This window comes from Sciurus vulgaris (assembly GCF_902686455.1).
Source record: "Sciurus vulgaris genome assembly, chromosome: 1".
Taxonomy (NCBI): Eukaryota; Metazoa; Chordata; class Mammalia; order Rodentia; family Sciuridae; genus Sciurus; species Sciurus vulgaris.
In genome coordinates this window covers 133,603,028-133,625,070 of record NC_136461.1, presented here as the reverse complement: position 1 = coordinate 133,625,070, position 22,043 = coordinate 133,603,028, and the positions used below count along the sequence as shown (strand labels likewise).

The window sequence follows — 22,043 nt, the reverse complement described above, 5'->3', positions numbered from 1 at the left end:
AATAATAAAAATGGAGCACACAAAGCCAGACTCTGGGAAACAGATATATATCTCACTCCTCCTTTCAACAACTGATGAGATGGTTGATTGCCCATTTCATGGATATGGAAACCGAGGTGAGAGAAACCAAATCTACTTATAGATAACTTAGGAAGCAACTGAGTTTAGGACTTTAAGATGCCAGAACGGCCTGGCTCTCTCACTGCTTTGAATGACCTTAGGCAACTTTTAAAATCATTTCTTATCATTTTTTATGATGACAGCAATGTCTCTCTTATAGTGTTACTGCATTAAGTCAGAAAATCAATGAAGACACCATCCAGCCCAGACTCTCTCTTCTCTCCTTCTTCCATACTTCACATCCTCTCCACTCAAAATTACAGTAAGTACACAGAGGAAAGAGCACGCAGAGACCTGGAGCACCATTAAAGGCTGTTTTGGTAATGTTTTTCCTGCCAAAACTCTCAATAAAGAGATAAACCTTGAAAAGAAAGGCCAGGGAGAGGAGGCAGAAGCCCCTGGCTCCTAATGCGAGCTGCTGAAGTCAGAGCAGATGTTTAGGGAGCTGGGAAGGGAGGAAAGAATGCAGCTTCGAAGTGATGTTGCAGCTTCTAAGAGGGCAGAGAATTAAAAATGAGCAGGCTGTGCTAAAGCTATTTGGGGAAAGCTCCTTTTATACAGTCTTAAAGATTCTGCCCATGATTTATTTATTAATTTAAACAGGGACATACAAGTCACCATGGAGAAATCTGGTGGACTGCCTTAAAACCAAATAGAACATCATCAAGAATAGGGCCAAATAATGTTCTGTGCCTCCTGATGAACAAAGAGAACACAGCGTACTATTCACAAAGGAACAACCTGAGCCACATCAGGAGAAGCATTAGAAAATCCAAACAATTGACTGGTGTTCTACAAAATGCAGGTGTCATAAATGAAGACAAGACATGGGGCTGTTTCAGATTAAAGGAAATTAAACTCAGCAACTTAGAGACCCTGTTTCAAAATAAAGAATGACAAAATAAAACACCCCAGGACCAAAACAAAACAAAAAACGCCCCAAATCAGTCAAGAAGGAGATTAAAGACAATGTCAACTAAGTGCAAATACACTGGGAAAAAAAGGTTAGTGGAAAAGAGTCACAACAACATTAAAGGAACAATTGGGGAAATTTGAATTTGAATATGAGCTCTATATTAGATAGTAGTATGTACCAATGTTAAATTTCCTGAATGTGATTACTGTGTGTGCAAGATAATGGCCCTGATCTGAGGAAACACATGCTTAAGAATTTAGGAGACAGAGTCATCATGTCTGCAACTTACTCTCAAGGTGGCTCAGTGTGTGTGTGTGTGTGTGTGTGTGTGTGTGTGTGTGTGTGTGTAGTAGAATGGTGGTTGCCAGGGACTGAGGGGGCTGGAAAACAGGGAGTTGTTGGCTAATATGTTTGATGTTTCTTTCAGGGTTGATGAAGCTGTTTTGGAACTGGGTGGTGGTTGTGCAGTATGTGAATGTTCTAAATTTCACTGAATTGCTCTTTTCAAAGTGATTCATTTTATGTTATGCTAATTTCATGTTAATTTTTTAAAAAGAGAGAATCGAGGAGGATGATATGGGGACGTAGCAAGCAGAGCACATGTGGGAAGAGATCACATTTGCCAAGAGCACTCATGCCTGTGAGTCTGCTGACTGGAAGGGAAACAGTACCTGATAGGCACTCCCAGCCAGTTCTGAGATAAACCAACCAAAACGAAGAACGTGAAATGATACAATTATGATTCACTTGAATTCTACAAATTTTGTCAATTCAGATTTACAGTGTAGCAAACACTAATTACAGGCTGGGTCAGTAACTTCCATATTTTAAAGACATTCTGGCTACAGGCTTTGTAACCATGGCCCCAGGGTCCTGGGTTTTAAGGGAAGCCTCTCCCTAACAGTCCTCTGAATATGGCAGTGACATGACCCTGTTGCTGCATTAGGCTGGAAGTCTTCCATTTCTGCTCACATGGGGCTGGAGCATTTTTAAAAGCCAGCTTCCCCTTCTACCTGGAAATCACTTTTGCTTTTGTTCGCACAAAGCTGGCACAGAGAAAGTGATCCAGTCACATTCGTACAAACTCCAGAAGTAACTGCATTTTGCATTAGAACAATAAAGAGAATGTAATGCTTAAAAAAAAAAAAAACTGCTTAATTCTTACTACTAAACAAATTCATATTCACTAGAGGAACTTTAGAAAAAGACAGATGAGGCAAAAGAATCCCTTGGAGAAAGTCACCAACTTTCTAACTAATGGTATTGATGCACTTCTTGCCAGTCTGACAAGGATATATTTAGTGCTATAGAACTCTTCAATGATGGGACTTTGAGCATCTTTAGAAACTTCTTTTGTGTGTGTGTGATGGTAGTAGTAGGGATTGAACCCAGGTGTGCTCTACCACTGAGATAGTTATTCATCCTGTCTTAAAATAAAAACAGGGTCTCACTAAGTTACCCAGGTTGGCCTTGAACTTAAATCCTCCTGGCTCAGTCTCCCAAGTAGGAGGGATACAGGTGTGTGCCACTGTGCTCTGCTCTGGAAACTTTCTTGTTGACCCTCAAACTTCAATAAATGTGTGATTTTCTATTAAGTCACTGAATCCTAAACCTAAGTGGATGCAAATGTGCATCCAGAGAATCCTATGAAAGAATCATGAAAGGGCAAAAAACCACTAAGGTAAACACCCACCACTCCTTTCCTTATAAACAAGAAGAAAATACTAAGTCAGAAGAAAGAGCAAGAGTTGAAGCCAATAGATTTTGCAAGGCAGTTCTCAGCCTCCAAAGGACAGAGGAAAGTAAAAGAAATGATGCTTCTGACACAATTTAGTGTCTGGTTCAAAGGCTGAAAGAAACTGGCTTGAGCCCTTCTTTGTCAGCCCTGGAGAGACACACTTACCCATCCAGACTTCCCCAAACTGTCCAGCGCCCAGCCTCTTCACCAACTTAATGGATTCTCGAGGGATCTCCCAGGCATCTTTATCCCATGGTTTCTGTGGTTTGGGACTAATACATGCCTTCTCCAATTTTCTGCACAAGCCATCTGATTGCTCTAATTTGAAATGAAAACAAAGATTAAGAAATGCACTACATGAGAAATTGGTTCCTGGACCCCTGTAGATACCAAAATCCACAGATGCTCAAGTCCTTTATATTAAATGACACAGTATTTGCACACAATCTATACACATCCTCCCACATACTTTCAGTCATCTCTAGATTACTTGTAATACCTAATACAATGTAAATGCTACACAAATAATTGTTATACTGCATTGCTTAGGGAATGATGACAAGAAAAATTTGATATCTGTTCAGTACAGATACAATTTTTTTAAAAAAATTTTTGATCCTTGGCTGATGCAATTATTGGATGTAGAACTTAATGGATGTGAAGGGCCAATGGTACATACTTTGTATTTTGCTATTATCAATAAAGAAAAGCTTGAGGTATTATTTGACAATGTCCAACCTGCCATAGCCTACAAACCTAAAATGCTGATAGAGGTATCTTGCATATTCATGACTTTCTAAATTCTTAAAAGACAATTCAAAACATTTGATTTACTTGTTAACACTCCTAAAATGCAAAAACAAAAACGATATAGCAAAGAGACAAACAAAGGCTGACAGGTTGGCATACTTAACAGAATGTGTTCAGACTCCCGAGCCCACATAAGCTCCACATGGTAAAAAGGTATAGATGTTGTCATGCCACCTCCCTCAATCCCAGAACAGGACCAGAGCACTGCAAGCCCTCAGCACATAGCCAGAGCCCTAAACAATTGGGGATAACAGGGAGGGAGGATTCCACAAAATCTGAGGTCCCTTGTTCTCTGTCTTTTGGGACCTGAGCAAACTTTCCATGTGCATTCTCTTAGAGGAGGCAGTGGAAAGAAGCAGTAGTGATAACCACTGCATCTGATGCCAGTCACATAGGCAAAGGACCCAAAGGTCATGAGCACAGGCTTCACAGGGCCGGAAATGACACTGGAGTTGAAGAACACCAACCTGCTACTTTTAAAGATGTCTGTGATATTTGTTCTGTTTTCTTTTACCAGGAGTATATGTTACTTTTACACACATACAAACACAGATCTGCATTCTTATTTCAGATATTTGGACACACTGTAAAATATGCACTATGCAAAAAATATGCATATTTTTCTCTAAGTAATTTCAGATGTTGAATGTCAAGTAGCATGGACTAGGCAGGAAGGACTGGGATGATTATTCACAAAGATCAAATCTTACTTTGCACGGAAAACCCCCAATGTACAACCTGGATTTTTCTATTTTATAATGGTATGAAAGCTTATTCATGTACTCATTCTATTTTTCACTTTCATATAGTACTAAAAAATTTACATGAGCTATGTAACACTCTATTATAAAACTGGCTTTATTTTAGAGGATTTTGCTCAATTGCAGGATGATGTAAACATTCTGAGCATATTTAAGGGAGGCTAAGCCTAGCCATGAAATTTGGTAGACTAGGTATATTAAATGTATTTTTCAATTTACACTTATTTCAACTTACAATGGATTTATTGGAATATAACTTCATCATAAATCAGGGAGCATCTGTATATTTAATTATAGTTTAATTTAGAATCTGCAATCTTTATCTAAAAAATGATAAATAAAATGTTTTAATACAAAAATAGTATTTTATACCTTATGCTTATCATAATAAACACATTCTATTTTGTTCAACCGTGAATTTTACTTACTTTGGTAATGCTTAATCATGTCACTGATGCAGGGAAAAGTGATTCGTGGAGAGATGTAATAACCTCCATTGTCCAGACTTCTAATTTTGTAGTGCTTAATAACATCACCATGCACAGGGTCATAGTCTCTGACAGAGAGAGAGAAGCTTCCTGTGGGGGAAAAAGGGTAAGTAAGTGTATATTTATATTTTACAAATAATGGTACACATTTTTCTACAAAATATGTAAAATACAACTAATTAGAAGCTCACACTATGTTTGCTGTGCAAGTTGCCAACATACCATTTTCCTTCTTCATGACAGTTTTTAAAAATTATTTGGCTGAGCTGGGTGGGGTGGTAAACACCTGTAACCCCAGAGATTTGGGAGGCTGAGGCAGGGGAATCGCAAGTTCAAGGTCAACCTCAGGCAATTTAGCAAGATTCTGTCTCAAAATACAGAATATAAATGGCTGGGGATGTAATTCAGTGGCAAATTACTGCTAGGTTCCATACCCAGTACAGGAAAAAAAAATTAGTTGAATGAAAAAGTTACTTTGATTTTTTTTCTCTTAAAATTTCAGGATTTACTATAAATAAGAATCATAAGATTAATCATCAAACAAGAAATGTGGTCAGACCTGGACATACTGTGGCTGCTTTTGTTATTTTTAGTACTAAAATTAAATCATTTGAGTTTGTTGTTATCAATCTATAAACCTCTTGCCACTAGAACTTACTATGTCCTTTTCTTACTAGTTCTTGAAGTTTCTAAAAATGATTTCTTAAGTAGTGTTTTAAAAGATCTTAAGCCACTGCCCACCTTTTAATGTTTCGCTTTCTCTGATAAGAAAAGATCCTACACTGTTCCCTGGTGCCAGAAGCTGTCGTTCTGCATCTTTCCTGGTTATATCCTTGAAAAACCACCTGTGAAGACATTTTCATTTTCATAGGTGTTACGTTCTAGGGAGGGAAAAGGAGAATGAAAGAGCAAGCAACCCAGTGAAGTAAACACCACCATAGGAGGTGACGATACATGAGGACTCACTCTTCTGTTTCTAAGGTGTTGACTTTGGCCACGTAGTTGCTGGGGATGAAGCCCTCTCTCTTTGTTGTAAGGGACTTAGCTTTCCACCATTCTCCATGCCTAGAATAGAAACACACATCAAAAGGTATTCATGTGTAAGACTCAAGAACTACAACAGCGATCATCTCCCAGTGTTTATTTTGTGGGATGAGGGAAAGAGGGGAGCATCCCTAGAATCCCAGAATCCAATGGGAAAATTCACTCTCCTTTATGGTACAAAAGTATGTTTAGGGAAGAAAGCAAAGGAAAATGGCCTTATACTTAAACATGGGTCACTATGCTAGATGCTACATAAAAAAGAGTTGGCAAAAATGATTCCCATCTTGCAGAAACAAAACATTTGTCATTTCCCCATCTAAAAAATGTTTAGGATCCTCACAGAAAAGACAAGAGAATAATGGATCATAGTACAGGTATTATAAATGTGTAGTTTCCATGGAGACAGATGCCATGAAGAAAAGAGGGGGGGAAAAAACCCATAAAACAATTCTAAGAAGGTAAGCCTCATCACCATGCTACAGCTAAACCAAAGGGCAGGCACAGAGCCTGGAGAAGACAGGCCAGCCCTGGCAGGAGCAGGTAACCCTATGAAGGAGGGAGGAATGGAATGGGTCTCTGAAGTCCCACTGTGCGCCTCTTCAATTGCCCCCAGACAGGATCCTTATGTGGGATACATGAAGGGCAACTAAAACTACCACAATTCCTACTGCACCCCATGTTATATTTACATATATAGTCAACCCCCGGAATCCATAGGTTCTACATCCTTAGATTCAACCAATCAAAAATCCAAAATATTCTAAAAATTTGCACCTGTATGGGACATGTATAGACCTTTCTTCTTATCATCATTTCCAAAACAATACAGTCTAAGACTATTTACATAGTATTCTGCATGGTATTAAGTGTTATATGTAATCTAGAGATGATTTAAAGTATAACAGGAGGATTGTGTAGGTTATATGCAAATTCTAAGCTATTTTATATAAGGGATTTGAGTATTCACACACCTTGATATCCAAGTGGGGTCCAGGAACCAGTACCTCATGGATACCCAGGGATTATATACACAGACTTACACACACCATGCTCACAACAACCTTATGACATAAATTCAGTCATTATGATTTCATAAGCAAAGATGTCCAAGTATAGACTTAGAGTGACTTTTCTGGGTCACAGAGTTATCAAGAGGAAGGGCCAAGTTGAAGCTCAAGTTCATGTTCAACCCAAAAGTAACCCCACTCTCAATCACCCAATAAGGGAGTCTCCCCCTCCTTTAGCCTTCTTTGGTGTGTCTGGGAGACACTTCATGCAAAATCAATAGGAAAAGGAAACTAGAATTAAAATAGTCAGAGTTCCTTATTCTCCCCACTGCCCTGTGACCCTGAGGTCTGACAAGGGCCATGTGTCTGAGTCAGCAACACAAGAGTCAAGGAAATGCACTATCCAAGCATCTTTACAGAAGCACTGTTGCTACTAAGCACAGCTTGTCCAACACTAGGGCTCGTAATATCATGCCCTCAGAAATCAAAACAACTGGGCCCATAAACCCAATCTGAATCTGGCAGTATAATCAAATAAAAATGACGACTTAAATACCACGAAGGTGTTGCACAGACCCAAATTTCTTAAGGTGGCACAGCTGCGTGAAGAATTACAACAGGATCTATCCTCAAAGGAAAATTTCCAGAGCGTGCTCACAGCTGGACTTAAAAGGGAAATACTTTGAGCCTACTCTTCACAGTGCTGAAGACTACTGACTTTGGCGCTTGGGTTGGGGGGCTCATGCCCATTGCAAGAAGTGGGTTTGGGTGTCACTCTGGTCTTGGAAGTAAAACAAGGCAGCAGTCTACAGGAGCCTGTGCCTGAGTTGCAGCCTGGGCACACTTACTCTTCCAGGACTTTCATCTTCTCTCCTTTCTTGAAAGACAGGTCATCAGGGTGTATGCCATCATAGGGATACAAGGCCACCACAATGTCTCCTTGCTCCTCTGGATCTGAAAATGAAGGAGCCAAATGAAGACCTTTAAGAATCCATTATCAGAAATGTGTTTTGAAAAGCCCTCATAAGGCACAAAAGGATGAGAAGAAGCTCTGAAGAGAGGGGTAACTGGATGAGGACTTGAGCTTCCTACCTAGGGGAATTCCAGGTCTGCAAAATAACATGTTGTATGTACTGTGCACAGTATTAGTTACAGCAAGGCATACTGACCTCCAACCACGTTTCCAGCTCTGCAGTTATGAACACCCATGTTCCTAACAGAATTATTCACAATACTAAATTGTGAAAGCAACCTAAATGTCCTTGGATGCATACATGCAATGGCATATCATTCAACTTTAAAAAGAAATGAGGTTCTGACACAGGCTATAACATAGATGAATAGAAGACATAACGCTAAGGTAAATAAGCCAGGCACAAAAAGGCAAGTACTAAAAAAAAAAAAAAAAAAAAAAAAAAAAAAAAAGGGGGCAAGTACTATATTTCCACTCACATGGAATACCATATGAATACCTAGAATAATTGAATTCATAGAGACAGGAAACACAATGGTGGGTGCCAGGAGCAGCCACGAATGGAAAATGAGGAATTAGTGTTTAACGGGTATAGAGTTTCAGTTTGAGAAGAGGAAAAAATCCTCCAAAAGGTTCTCAAATGGATGGTAGAGAAGGCTGCACAAAAATGTGAATGTACAGAAAGTCACTGAACTCTACAAATGGTTAAAATGTACTGTGTATTTTCACACACTAAAAATACTTGATTAGATAGAGGGGATGGAAGGGGGGGGTATGGGGATAGGAAGAATAGTAGAATAAGTCAGACATTATTACCCCGTGTACATATATAACTATACGATCAGAGGGATTCCACATCATGTATAACCAGAATGAGAAATTATACTCCATTATATATGATGTATCAAAGTGCATCCTACCATCATGTATAACTAATTAAAACAAAATTTTTAAAAAATTACAAAAAAATAAAGTGAGTTAATTTGCTAATAGCAATAAATAAACAAATAAATAAATAAATCCAAACTTCTAGGGCAATTACTTTATAGAGGCTCTAACATAAATAAAAAAAATTACCTATGTTGCTTAGAAAACATACCTTTAGTTTGAAACCTCTGTCCTGGTAAAAGCTGAGATTCTGGAATCTATGAAAGAATATTTGTTAGAAAAAAGAATATGCTTAGCCTTTTCTGATCATATTAGTGGCATATATCATTTTTCGAACAGTAGCAAATGAGGTTTGGATTTGCTGGTTTATTAAGCTGGAAAGAAGAGCAGTACAGAGAGGAAATTCTATGGAGTCATACCACTATCTACATGGCTCAGTGAAACAAATCTTTGTTCTAAAAGCTGTCATTTGCCCAAGCTGGCTGGAAGTGATCAGAGCTTGGGACAGTGGCTACTATGTGCTCACCCTATTGTAATTCTCACTTTATTTGATAAAAACAACCCTAATATTATTTGTCTAGCTCCAAACCTTCTGGCCCCCTATGTAGACTCAGGAGGGAGCATTTCCATACGCTCAATGGTTGTGCAGGGGCTTTGGCAAAGTCTCACCGTTTCTCTAGCCTTCTTCTTTCTGACTAGAAACAAGTAAAGGCTGGAGTCGGAGCAGTCAGGGAACACAAATGCCAGTGACCATTGAGGGAGAGAAGAAAGCGGCTGGGGTCCTGCTGACTCTGCAAAATTGTCACACCAGCCCATTTCCACACTTCCTAGGCTTGTTTAAACACAGTCAAGACTGTCACTAGCAGCTTAGAGCATGTCCTAACTGATCCAGGTTTTCTTGGGCTGACCCTGACTCCATCATGAGGACAGATGGCATCCCCTGCCTTTGTACTTGGGAGGTGAATTACTGGGAAGGACCTGGTAGTGTAAGAGGCCATCTCAATTACCTTCTAAACCAAAGCTTTTCTTCACAATGCCACAGTGAGGCGGGGCAAGGTCCTGTGGCCTCTTCTCAGGATGGTATGTAATAGGGGACTATACTGCAAACCATGTGACTTTCCTATTTCTCTTTGATTAAAGTGATTTCATGGAATGGGACCAAAATGATTTGAACTAAAATTTAAATTTCTGATGAAAGTCAGCCTGTAAAATCTCTAATTCATTGAGGAGGGAACATTACCTCATGGAGGTATCAGAAAATCCATGGGTCTGCACTATCCTTTAAGACTGGTTTCAAGAAATTTCACACTGATTTTTCAGTCATTTTGATTTGCATAATTAGGAAACAGGATAAGTTCATATGATTTAAAGGAAATAATTAGATGAGAAACTAAATAGTTCTGAAAGCAGCAAGCTGATTGGCAAATGTCAGACATGTTAATGTATGAACATTTTAATATACTTTTTTTTTTTTTTTAATGGGGTCTTGGTATGTTGTCCAGCAGACTGATCTTGAACTCAAGGATTCAAGTGATTCCCTTCACATTCTGAGTAGCTGGGACCACAGGCACATGCCACTAACCCTTTTTAACATACTTTTTCTAAGACTAAAACACATATATGTGACGCTTATATCATTACCCTAAAGTTTTCCTTAAAATAGCTTTTCTTAGATTGCTATAGAATTGCATCAATTCCATTTCACCACCCCGCCCCCATAAAATTCCCTTTGCAATAAATTCATGGTGAGCATTTTGGCACACCTGGCAAGGCTGAGAGTGTTATTTATGGCCATCAAATGAGGCCAAACTAACTGGCTCATGAAGTGAGGGCATCTGTGACCACAGAAGGCACAGACTAAAATACTTATGATATACATGAGGGAATTGAAAATTTCAAATATGTTTACTACTTCTGCTTTCTAACTTGATTTTTAATTTCCCTTACTCTGAACAAGAGGAGAAAATCACACGTAATTTCATATGAGTCTGCTCTGCTTTTCTGAATAAAAGACATATTCATTCATCATTTAAAAATAAAAAAGATCAAAAAATTGGGGTTTTAAAGCTTATAAAATCTGTAGCAGTTAGTGCCAGAAACAAACAGATCCTTTTTATGAGAGTTGTGGAGTCTATAAGAAAACTATTTGTAACTCTAATTCCTTTTATTTTATTTTCTGTTAATCACATTTATGTAATATATAGTCATATCTATATACACTTATGTAATATGTTCTTGAATTTCATATGTATGTTCATATCATCACTAAATTATTAAAGCTACTAATAATTTCATACACTTTGAGTAGATTTATTTTCTGAATGTAATTTTACATGATACATGTTAATTTATCTATCCAGAAACCATGTATGATAACTTAATAGTATTATATAGTCATTCTTCATTTCCACTTCTTTTTAACTAACTCTGACTTATCAGTCTCAATGATGAGGCAGCATTAAATGCGCTTTGCTTAATCCTTTAATTCATTATAACAAATCATGACAATTTCAGTATCTCTACTCTTCTGAATCAGGTGAATAAATGATAAAATAAAGTGTGATACACCAAACGACATGAGTACCTATTTTCGCTTCTGACTTGAATCCAGAATTACGTTTTGCTTCCAGACTACTGTGCTGATCTTATTACCTATCTTCAGTCATACAGCCTATATATGTATTGGGATCTTTTCACCAATGATATGAAAGATGTTTTTCTCCACATATAAAAATGTGATTAAAGGCCTGTTTATTGCCCAATAAGTGGCCTATTATCCCTAAAGGTTTACATGTTCTTCAAAGGATTATGTCACAAAGCACATCAAGAATTATTTGAGGCCCAAGAAATCAATGTGATTTTTTTGCATGCACATATTACAGATTGGGGTTAAAATTATGCAGCCATGCTTGGATCCTGCTGTGGAAATTCTCCCCTGAGACTATCTACTTACTGGCCTTTGCTGTTTATTGGACGTTGGATCTCTCACATAAATAGTTCGGTCAGTATTACGTACTGGTTGAGTCTTCAAATCTACTCCATCGTCATTCAGATTGTCTTTCCTTTTTGATTTTATACATCCCATATTTCCTGTTGGAATAGAAAAGCAATGACATTGTTTTACCATTTCAGAACTGGCTTCAAAAGTCTCTTCACTAAAGCAAAGTAAAATGATGTACTTTTATTCTTTATCATACTTAGATTAATATACTCAATTGTGGATACTATTCACAAATAGGTTTGGTTGCTCATTCATTTATTCATTCATTCAAAATATTTATTGACCATCAATGTTTTGTCAGCCAGACATAATTCCTACTCTGCTCATAGTCTTGTTGCAAAAATGTGTAAATTCAAATCATGGCACAATGTGGTGAGTCAATGACAGAGGATGCACAAGACCTAAGAGGGGACATGTAATTCAGATGAGAGGAAAAGGCGATGGTCAGGGAAGCTTCCTGAAGGAAATGATCTGTGAGAAAAAATGAGAGGGATGGTGGCCAAGTGAAACATCAGCAGAGGGTTTCCAGGAGGAACAAGCTTCACATGCAAACATGATGACCTCAACAGAGCTTAGCCCCTTAAAACCAGTTCAACAAAATCACATCTTTAGTCCAGGACTAGGTAGGAAGGCCAGGAGTCAGGGCCAGAGAGGAAAGCACATGTGGAGTGCAGTGCTGATGACTTGGCTTTTTACCCTGAAGACAAGTGACACATGCCATCTACAACATGCAAGGTGAAGGTGAGAGGGCTTGAGGTTTCCAGGCAGGTGTGATTAAGAGCTAGAGTGTACAGACCCTGGCTCCTGCTGAATGTGGCCTGGGACCCAGGAAGATGGTATGGCCTTCCCCAAGGCTGAAAATAAAATAGACAAGGTATGGTAGGAAAGATGCTTGTAGGAACATCTGGATGATCAAATCTAGTAGGCTTCCCAGTAAGATACCTGAGGCTGATGGGAAGGTATGGGGAAGGAGATTGAGGAAATTTGGTCGTGTGCATGTATGAATATGGCAAAATGGATTCCACTATTATGTATAATTTTAATGCACCAACTTAACAAAAAAGATATATGAGCCTAGAAACCAGGAAAGATGCTGACAAATGACATAGTGATGGCATTGCAAGCCAGGATTGAAGACAGGACTACGGAGGAAAAGCCTCCCCAGTGAGTAGAGGGCTGGTGTTGACCAGTGCAGAATAACATTGCCATGCTTCTCACATAAAACTTATTCATTGCTTCATTCACTTAATTCTAGGATAGAAGTACTCCGGAGACTGAAAAGATTTTGATCATTTTGAACCAGATGTCTCTTGCCTTATAGCATACCATTGAAACCACTTTAAAAGCAAAATAATCTCCATGAGAAGGTCCTACAGGTCAGTGGTTTGCATGGAATAGATTCTTGGATATATTCTAGAAAATTATTTTGGGGTCCAGTGGAGACATGGTTCTCCCCATGTGATCTGTGTATTCTGGAGTGCTGTCAAATTTTGGGGCCAGAAGTTAGAGCTTCAGAGGAGAACGAGATGACTGGGTTTTGGGGAGAGGCAGTGTGAGTCAAACAGTACCTCATGGGGAAGGAATTGTGCTTAGAAACCTTTAGAGCTCCTCTCAGAACTCAGCCCCACTCCGCCTGGCTTCACAGGCCCAGCTCTCACATTGTCCTGCTGTCCTGCAGGCTTCTAGTTGGTCTGGGAACTTGGACTTGTTTATCATTTCATTAGTTGGGGTACGAAGTCTCTGAAGAACAGCCACACCTCTTTCTGAAACTAGTGAGCTGTAGTTCCCAAAATAAAGAGGAAGCATGTACTTCTTTAATTCAAAACAGCACATTTTTTTTTTCCTCCCCATGGGCTAAAGTTTCTGAGATTGAGATGGAGCAAGTGAGGCAGAGACCTCTTGAACTAACCTACAGTTTTTAGGAAATACAGGAGAGAGAATACGATGATCCCAGAATGTGCTGTATTCTAAAGACGACTGGCCTGAATACTTCTACTAGAGGCAGAAGGGCACTGGACTATTCCATATTAAAAGAGACTACAGGTCTGGGCATGTGGCTCAGTGGGATAGTACTTGCCTAGGGTGTGCCAGCACCTGGGTTCATTCCCCAGCACTGAAGGAGAAGCAGCAACTACAGGAACAATATGCAAATCTTAACTGAATCTTGGGGGAATAGGGGCATATAAAATGCACAGCCAGAAGAATTGGGGATATTTAGTTGATTTCAGCATGACACTAGGGGATTCTTGTTAGACTTTACAAGTGTGATAACAGTTCTGTGGACACAAAGGAGAATGTCTACATCTTCGGAGATGTCTGTGGAGGTGAGCAGGAGTGAGACGTAAGGTCTCTGCAACTTTCAACCCTTCAGTCACAATGAGAAGGGGCAGGGGAGGAAGGGGCAATATGTCAAAATATTTGAAAATTGCTCAACCAAGGAAAAGGATATATTTTTTCATCTTTTGATATAGATCTAAAATTTTCAAAGTTAAAAATCAGATGGGAGAAAATAGGTGGATATTATGAACAACTACACAAAACAACATTTTTTAAAAATGAAAATGCTTAGTATTTTGGTGTGTGTATATAAAGTCAGGAGATGTGATTAGAAACATTTGTTGCCAGGCATTCTTTATGTGGCATGCCATATAGTGGGGGCTTCATTTTAGCAGGAAGCCACAGAGAATTCTCTAACCAGGAATGACATGTGGAGAACTCTGCTTCTGAGAAAGAATTCTGTAGGAAGCAAGGAGGTAAGCACGGGCTAGTGTGGGGCTAGTGTGGGGAATCTGTCTCCAGCCACCAAAGGAATCCAAAAAAAGACAAGATGCAATTGTCTGAGGGCAGTGGCCTTGAGAAGAGGAAGGGTGAAGGCAAAAAAGCAAGTGGTTGTAGGTGGGTGTCAACCAAGGGCACCATATCAATAGACTATCATTTGCTTATGCTTATTTTATGTTTTTCCCTCTCGCTGTCACCATGGATAATTGACAATCAAATTACATACTGTAGATTTTCAAAAATGAAAACACCACTCCATCTGGAGAGTTAGCATGGTCTCATGGCTCAGAGCCAGCCTCTGCTCACCCCTGCTGGCACAGAGCTCACGTCTCACACCTTGTAGCTTAGAAAGACACCTCCAAGAGCAGCTCCTATGACATGGCAATTAGCATGCCAAATTCTGACCAGGTCTTGCAATTTCTCATACTGGGCAAAGGGACCAGAAAATACAATCTGCTTCTGACAAAAACTTAAAAGTGTTTACACATTTCCAAGAGAGATGATGAACTTCGCTTTACAATGATCCGCACCTTAGTATTTCTTAATTAAGCATTCATAATGGGCTGAGCATCTCATTTCATCCTTGAAGAAATCGTGTGCCCAAGGTATTACTGTGCTCACTTTACAGAGCAGTAAACTGAGGCTCAGAAAAGTAAATGACTGGCCTAAAGATACAGCTAGTAAATGGTGGAGTTGGGCCTCACTCAAACTACTTTGGTCTAAAGCCTAATACAGCTGGGTGTGGGGGTGTACACCTATATTCCCAGTGACATCAGAGTCTAAGAAAGGAGGATCACAAGTTTGAGGATAGCCTCAGCAACTCAGTAACATCCTCAGCAACTTAGTGAGACCCTGTGTCAAAATTTTTAAAAAGGGTTAAGGCTGTAGCTCAGTGGTAAAGCACCCCCAAGTTCAATCCCCAGGACCAAAATTTTAAGAATAAATAAAATCTAATATACAGGCTAATTTCTTCAAACTGTGCTTTTACATTTTGTCACATAACTATTTTTGAACTCATGTTTTATAAACAATGCTAAATACAGACATTATTTTCATAGCCTGCCTCCTGCTCAGAAGGATATGAAATGCTTTACCACAAAGGAATCAATAACAAGGTTAATAAAATGAAAACAGAAAATGAAAGCCAATGAAATGAGGAGAATGCAAACATGGTTACACTGTGGGTAACAGATCTGGTATAACTGAATTGCACATTTACCCTGAATTCCTGGCAGGAAGGGCCAGGGGGCAGCATGAGTCACAGCAGGAGAGGGGAAATTGACCAGGCTCCTCACTGAGAACTGTGTCCTCTATAAGAATTCTAAGTTTCATTTAATGGACTTAATGCCGTGGATGATACTGTTGGCAATTTTTGCCCCTGTACCATTTTTTAACTATAAATAAAGGCATGTTTAACATGCAGAAACTTTTGGTTAAAAATAGTCATACTCACTAAGGGTTTGATATGCAAATACAACTCTGAGATTTTTTTTTTTGCAAAAGCTCAACTACATGGTCTAAGGGACAGACACCAACACCTATAGAAAATGGGAGCCAGCCAGTTGCTGTGGCACACACCTGTAATCCCAGTGACTTGGGAGGGAGGGAGGGAGGGAGAGAGGGAGGGAGGGAAGGAGGGAAGGAGGGAGGGAAGGAGGGAAGGAGGGAGAGAAAGGAGAGAAGGGAAGGAAAAGAAAAGAAAATGGGAGACCGGTGACTGTTCTTTCCAAAAATTTCTCTCATGAGGAGAAATATCCATTAAGGATGGCTCATCCTCATTTAAGGGCCTTAGACTATTAAAAGAGTGATTTAAAAAAAAAAAAAAAGCAGACTCTGGGATAACAGACTACAACTCCTGGGTACCATTCTACTGCCTCAGTAAGATCTGCAAAAATGCCTAATGGCACCTACCTGACAAAGAAACAACTGTGCATCTGGATTCTGCTTCTGGGGACCTATTCTGTAATCACACTGCAAAGGGCACCAGAATGTTTTTCATTATAAACAAGGCCATGCAGATATTCATCAACAGGGGATCCTTCATGAAATTAGGGCAAATCGACAGGTCTTCCTACCTACATCTATTCACCTCTTTGTCACAAAAAGATTTTAAATGATGTACCACTTATATTAGCAGAACTTAAAGAAATCAAAACTAAGAAATTAGATGCCACTTTCCCCCTATGAAATCTGACTATTTCAGACTTCTTATGAATCCTAGAATATTTTTCTATTTAGGGTCCATATATTCCTAAATTTTGAAATTTTAAAAGGAAGTTACTGTGGGCACAGTGGTGCATGCTTAGAACCCCTCCGGAATCAGGAGGATCTCAAATTTGAGACCAGCCTCAGTAACTTAGCTGCTCTGTTTTAAAATAAAAAAGAAAAAGGACTGAGGATGTAGTTCAGTGGTAAAGGGACTGCCCCTGTGTTCAATCCCTAGTACCCTCCCCTTGCAAATCTTAATTTTTAAAAAGGAAATTACTAGAATTTAACCCCCAATGATTTAAACATCTTGCCTTTATAAAGAGCTGTAAAATAAATTGTGTTGGTACCAAGTTTTGTTTTTGTTGCCACTTACACATTTTCTACCTTTATTCCAGTACTCACCAAAAAGAAACTAGAAACTCTTTTCTTTGCCACAACTTCCTAAACTGAATGCTTTAATGGAGTTAAGTTTTCCCAGCCACAAGTGAATTACTCATTCAAAGGCTCCTTGGGGGCGCTGAAATCTGATCTCCTCTCTCTTGACCTTGCAATAGCAAGTGGACACTCATCTGAAGCGAACAGAGTATCAATGAGGGTAAAGATGATGGGCTCAGGAGGGGGAAAGGAGATGAATATGTAGCTGCCTCCTTTGGGCCTGGCATTTCATAGACAAAGCAAGCAAAGCCCAATGAGGACTCTAAACCAGGTAATCTGGGGTCTCTGGAAGAACTGAATCTTGGCCCATCTGACTTCAAGCTGCAGTTCTTTGTCCACCTCAAGGCTTTGCCTCTCTATGGGGTGAGATTCATCTCCAACAGTTTCCTAATTAAGGAGTTTAGAAAGACAAGAGGAAGAGGAGGAAGCCCAAGGAAACAGATGGTGGTACCTATCCCAAACCAAAGTGATCTGGAACTTCAAAGGCAGGTTCAAGTTCATCCAAGGGTCATTGATAGAAATTCAACCCTATAAAAATGTCCTTCAATTCTCACACTCGCATTCCAGAATCAATTCTATAACTCAGGAGATTTACCTTGCCAGTCAACACAGAAACCTTTAGACATGCTTTGCCTTCTTTCCTTCTTCACTTTCAGAAATGAGACTCGGACAAGAGAAAGTCCATGAAAGAATTAGCTTACTTCCAACTACCTACCAAAGCAATAGGGGTCAGATTGAGATTGAGAACCTCAGCCCACCCCTTTCCCCTAACCCTACTCCCAAGAGGGAAGAGGAAAGAATTTGCAAGAAGCTCCTCTCGATTTACAAGAAGTGAGAGAGCAGAGTGAAGGAGTGTTGAAAGAATATTGGGACTGAACCTGACTGACTGCCAGTCCCACTACTTTTATTATTAGAGGTCAATAAGAAAAGGTGAGTGGTATGGGAAATGGCTTCAAGTATACGTAGTACAGGTATAGGGTGCATATCCCTAGACACAGGAGAGAGGTCAGAGGCTGTCAGGCGCCCCTCCCTCAACCTGTGGAAGATTCTTGGGTGTCCACATAACATTAGTTTCTCAGTGTCCATATAACACTACCCCAAGTCAACAGAACCCTGCAATCTCGGCAACCAGTTACAGCTTAGACCCATCCAGCGATGAAATGTGCGGGGAATGGGTGGCTTCTTTCCCCAAACAGTGAGAGATCAGCCCTGTCCCTACCATATTGTCATGAAGCTAAGGGAAGAAGAAGAAATGTGAAGGATTGAGCTCTGTCTTAAAGAAATGAAGTCTTGTGGGAAACAGTCTGTTTCAACTGGGAAGAGCAGAACCCCCTTGGCAATTAAGGGAGGTTTCCCACCTGCAGCCATTCAGAGGACTGAGGAGAGAATAATACAGCATGAGTTTCTTTTTTTGTTCTTTTGTTGTTTTCCAAAACTTAACTGTGGTGTATAAATTTGGCAAGACCATACACATAAAATGCAGTGGGTTATAGAATTAAACAGTAGTGATGGAATTCGACATTAAGAATATACAAAAAAAAAACACTGAACAGAATACTTTAAAAGGATGAGTTTTATAGCATACGAATTCAATCAATAAAAAATTAATCTTAAAAATGCCTTCCATGGGGCTGGGGTTGTGGCTCAGTGGTAGAGCGCTTGTCTAGCATGTGTGAGGCACTGGGTTCGATCCTCAGCACAACATATAAATAAATGAATACAATAAAGGTCAATCAACACCTAAGAAAAATTTTTAAAAAACGCCTTCCACCCCCAAAAAGAGAGAGATATAAAGTCTGTTTCCTCTTTATTTTTACTTATTCAAAAAAGTGTCAAATATATGCAATTAACAAATAAAGATTATATATATTCAATGGCTTCCTCTTTATTTTCTTCATGCCTTGGCACTCCAAATCTGGCACATTTTCATTTATGTTTGCAGATATCTGGTTTCAAGCCACTTCTTTATTTTCTGCCATAAGATAGAGCATAGCTGCATGAGATCCAAGGGATGTGGAGCTATAACGTTACTGGTTAGCACAAATTACATGTGGCTAACTCGTTGCTGAGATGTTCTGAAATAATGACTCAAAAACTGCAAATTATCTGTATCAGAATCTTAATATAGCACTAGGTACAGTTTGTTTGTTTGTTTTGTTTCGTTTTATCACAGCATTTACTAGAATAAGTCCAGAGAAGAACCATAAAACAATTAACGAGGTATATAAACACAAATGCCTTGGAGCTGAGTGTCTAGAGTGGAGAAGTTGAGAGTAACTTGTCTCTGGTCTGGAAGGGACAGATAGAGGACAAGAGAGAGGCATGAAGTAGAAATCAGGAAGTCAGGCTGCTGCATCCAGGCTGACAGTCCTATAATTATAGACAAAACCATTCTCTTCTCTGGATTAATTTGCTTACCATACAATGAAAATTGCTGGACTTGGTGCAGGAGGGCAAATGATATAATCTCTAATGTGATAATACACATTAAAGTCCTTTAGAAGGTATGCCCCTCTTACTATACCATAAACACTTCTAGGAGTAAATTATTTCTAAGAAAATTACTTTAAACTCAAAGCTCTGTATATAAAAATACCTATCATGAGACAATTTTAAATCCATACAAATAGGATTGTTGGTCCCTATTTAAATAAATACAGATCAGCTCTCAAACTTCATTTCACTAAAAGCCAGTTCTTTTGGGGTTTCAGTTTGTAAGATGATCAAGTCACCAAAAATTTGTGCCTTTTAACAATCTGTGAGGTTTATGTAATTTCATATTAGATGTACTTGTTTTAATAGCATACGTTTATAATGGCTTCTATTAGTTGGTGTTGTTTTAATAGCATAAGAGTAATAATTTTATCAAAATCAATTATTTTTAAAAGCTTTTGAGGATTTCTATGAAGTCCTTTAAGAAATGTCCTATTTTTAAAAGCTAAAGTTTGTTGAGTGTTCTCAGGGCTATATCAGTAAGCCTGAGTTAATAGCAATTAGTAGCTTAAGTGTTAATGTGAGATACGGTAATTTACTTGTTTCTTACTTTACCCACCATGACATTTTTAGGATTTTAATTCTCAAATCTTTTCCAACGGGGCTGGGGCTTGGGTTCAGTGTCAGAGCTGTTACCTAGCATGTGTGAGGCACTGGGTTCAATCCTTAGCACCTCATACAAAAATAAGCAAATAACATAAAGGCATGCTGTCCAACTACAACTACAAAAAAAAATTAAAAAAAAAAAAAAAAAAAAAAAACTCTTTTCCACCTAGTGTCATGTTTTTAGCACATTTGAAGTTCAAAGTTCAAGTGTTCTGCTTCTTTCTGGTCTTGATCTACAGGGCCTCACTTCCCCCATATACCTCAGAATGGTTCCATACTTGGTATCAAATGCTTTTGCAAATAGCTGCCAGATTAACACATCCTAATTTTTCCTTCTTCCAAACTAAATTTTAAGCATGTCATGTGTTGGGAATGCATTGGTCACTTCCATTTTCTCTCTAATACTTCAAATTTTAAATTTAAACATAAATTTTTTAAAACATTTTTTTTACCGTAGAAGCTGACATCAGTGCTGACATGCCATTTGAAAAGCTGGCAGGAGGACATGAAAATGCATAAAGTTTTTTTTAATAGAAACAATTAAAGTAGTTAAAAAAAAAGTCCACTAGTAATTGAAACATTTGATAAATCATAAAATTGTTCTTTAGTTTTTGGAAAATTGACCTACAGCATGATTCTGCAATACTAAAGAATCTTGTGTTTCTATTAAATATTTTACACATATATTTGTTGACATAAAAAGATTCACAATTGCCAGGCACAGTGGTGCACAACTATAATCCTAGCAGCTTGGGAGGTTGAGGCTGGAGGATCTCAAGTTCAAAGCCAGTCTCAGCAAAAGTGAGGCACCAAGCAACTCATGAGACCCTGTTTCTAAATAAAATACAAAACAGGTCTGGGGATGTGGCTCAGTGGTCGAGTGCCCTGAGTTCAATCCCTGGTACAAAAAAAAAAAAAAGAAGATTCACAATACATTTAAGTAAAAAAAGTTGAAAACAGTATATATATATATGTGTGTGTGCGTGTGTGTGTGTGTGTGTGTGTGTGTGTGTGTGAATATAATAATTTTCACCTACAGGTGATGGGACTACAGATATTTTTGTTTTTGTCTTTCCAAATTTCTAAATTTTCCCCATCATAACTGTATGAATTAGAAGTCCCTTAGGTCTTGTACTCAGTTCCCCTTACTCTGAAAATGTTGAAATGTTTTCTATTTTACTAAATATGAATGTATATAATGTATTTTATTATATAAATAAAAATAAACATATACAGGTTGTAAATACATATATTACAGTACATGTATTTAAAATACAACATATACAATATACACATAACATAATACCATATTTTGTGTGTCTAATGCATTATGTAATGCTACATATGTTATATAATATATACTACATAATATAGACAAACACACACATACAACACACACACATATATATAACTTATACAAAAATGAAAAATGTTTTTTAAAACTTTTAAACAGGAGAATATGAATCCATGGCCTACGGTCTTTCAAGCTCTGATAATCTGTGAGAGTAAGGAATTTAGGGAAGTTGAAGCTGGAGCCATGGTTTGTTAAGAATTTAAAAGAAAATGAAATTTTAATCATGAAGATTTTCACTAGATGTAAAGAAAACCTCTGAACATCCAAGAGGTAACCCTGAGTATGCTCTGGACAACAGATGAGCATCTCAAAAGAGGACCAGGTAGAAGAAACAAGGCCACCATGTAAAGGTCTTGCAACTGTAGTGAGTTGAGGGACAGAGAAGGAGCTAGGTGGTTGCAGTGACGCAAGCCATAGAAGTAG

General features: G+C 38.6%; 1 protein-coding gene across 2 annotated transcripts in view; it reads right to left on the bottom strand.

Moving 5' to 3' along the window:
• LYN (LYN proto-oncogene, Src family tyrosine kinase) overlaps positions 1-22,043 on the bottom strand; it is a 116,075-nt gene that overhangs the window by 47,742 nt on the left and 46,290 nt on the right. Inside the window, exons 2-8 of one of the 2 annotated variants that reach the window (XM_079136734.1) lie at positions 11,699-11,835; positions 8,957-9,002; positions 7,733-7,838; positions 5,800-5,898; positions 5,575-5,678; positions 4,774-4,923; positions 2,940-3,092 (exon numbers count right to left, since the gene is read on the bottom strand). In XM_079136734.1, the coding sequence (XP_078992860.1) occupies positions 2,940-3,092; positions 4,774-4,923; positions 5,575-5,678; positions 5,800-5,898; positions 7,733-7,838; positions 8,957-9,002; positions 11,699-11,830 (790 nt within the window). In that variant the 5' untranslated portion in view covers positions 11,831-11,835. The remainder of the gene's footprint in view (positions 1-2,939; positions 3,093-4,773; positions 4,924-5,574; positions 5,679-5,799; positions 5,899-7,732; positions 7,839-8,956; positions 9,003-11,698; positions 11,836-22,043) is intronic. The other variant, XM_079136735.1, reaches the window with a different exon arrangement.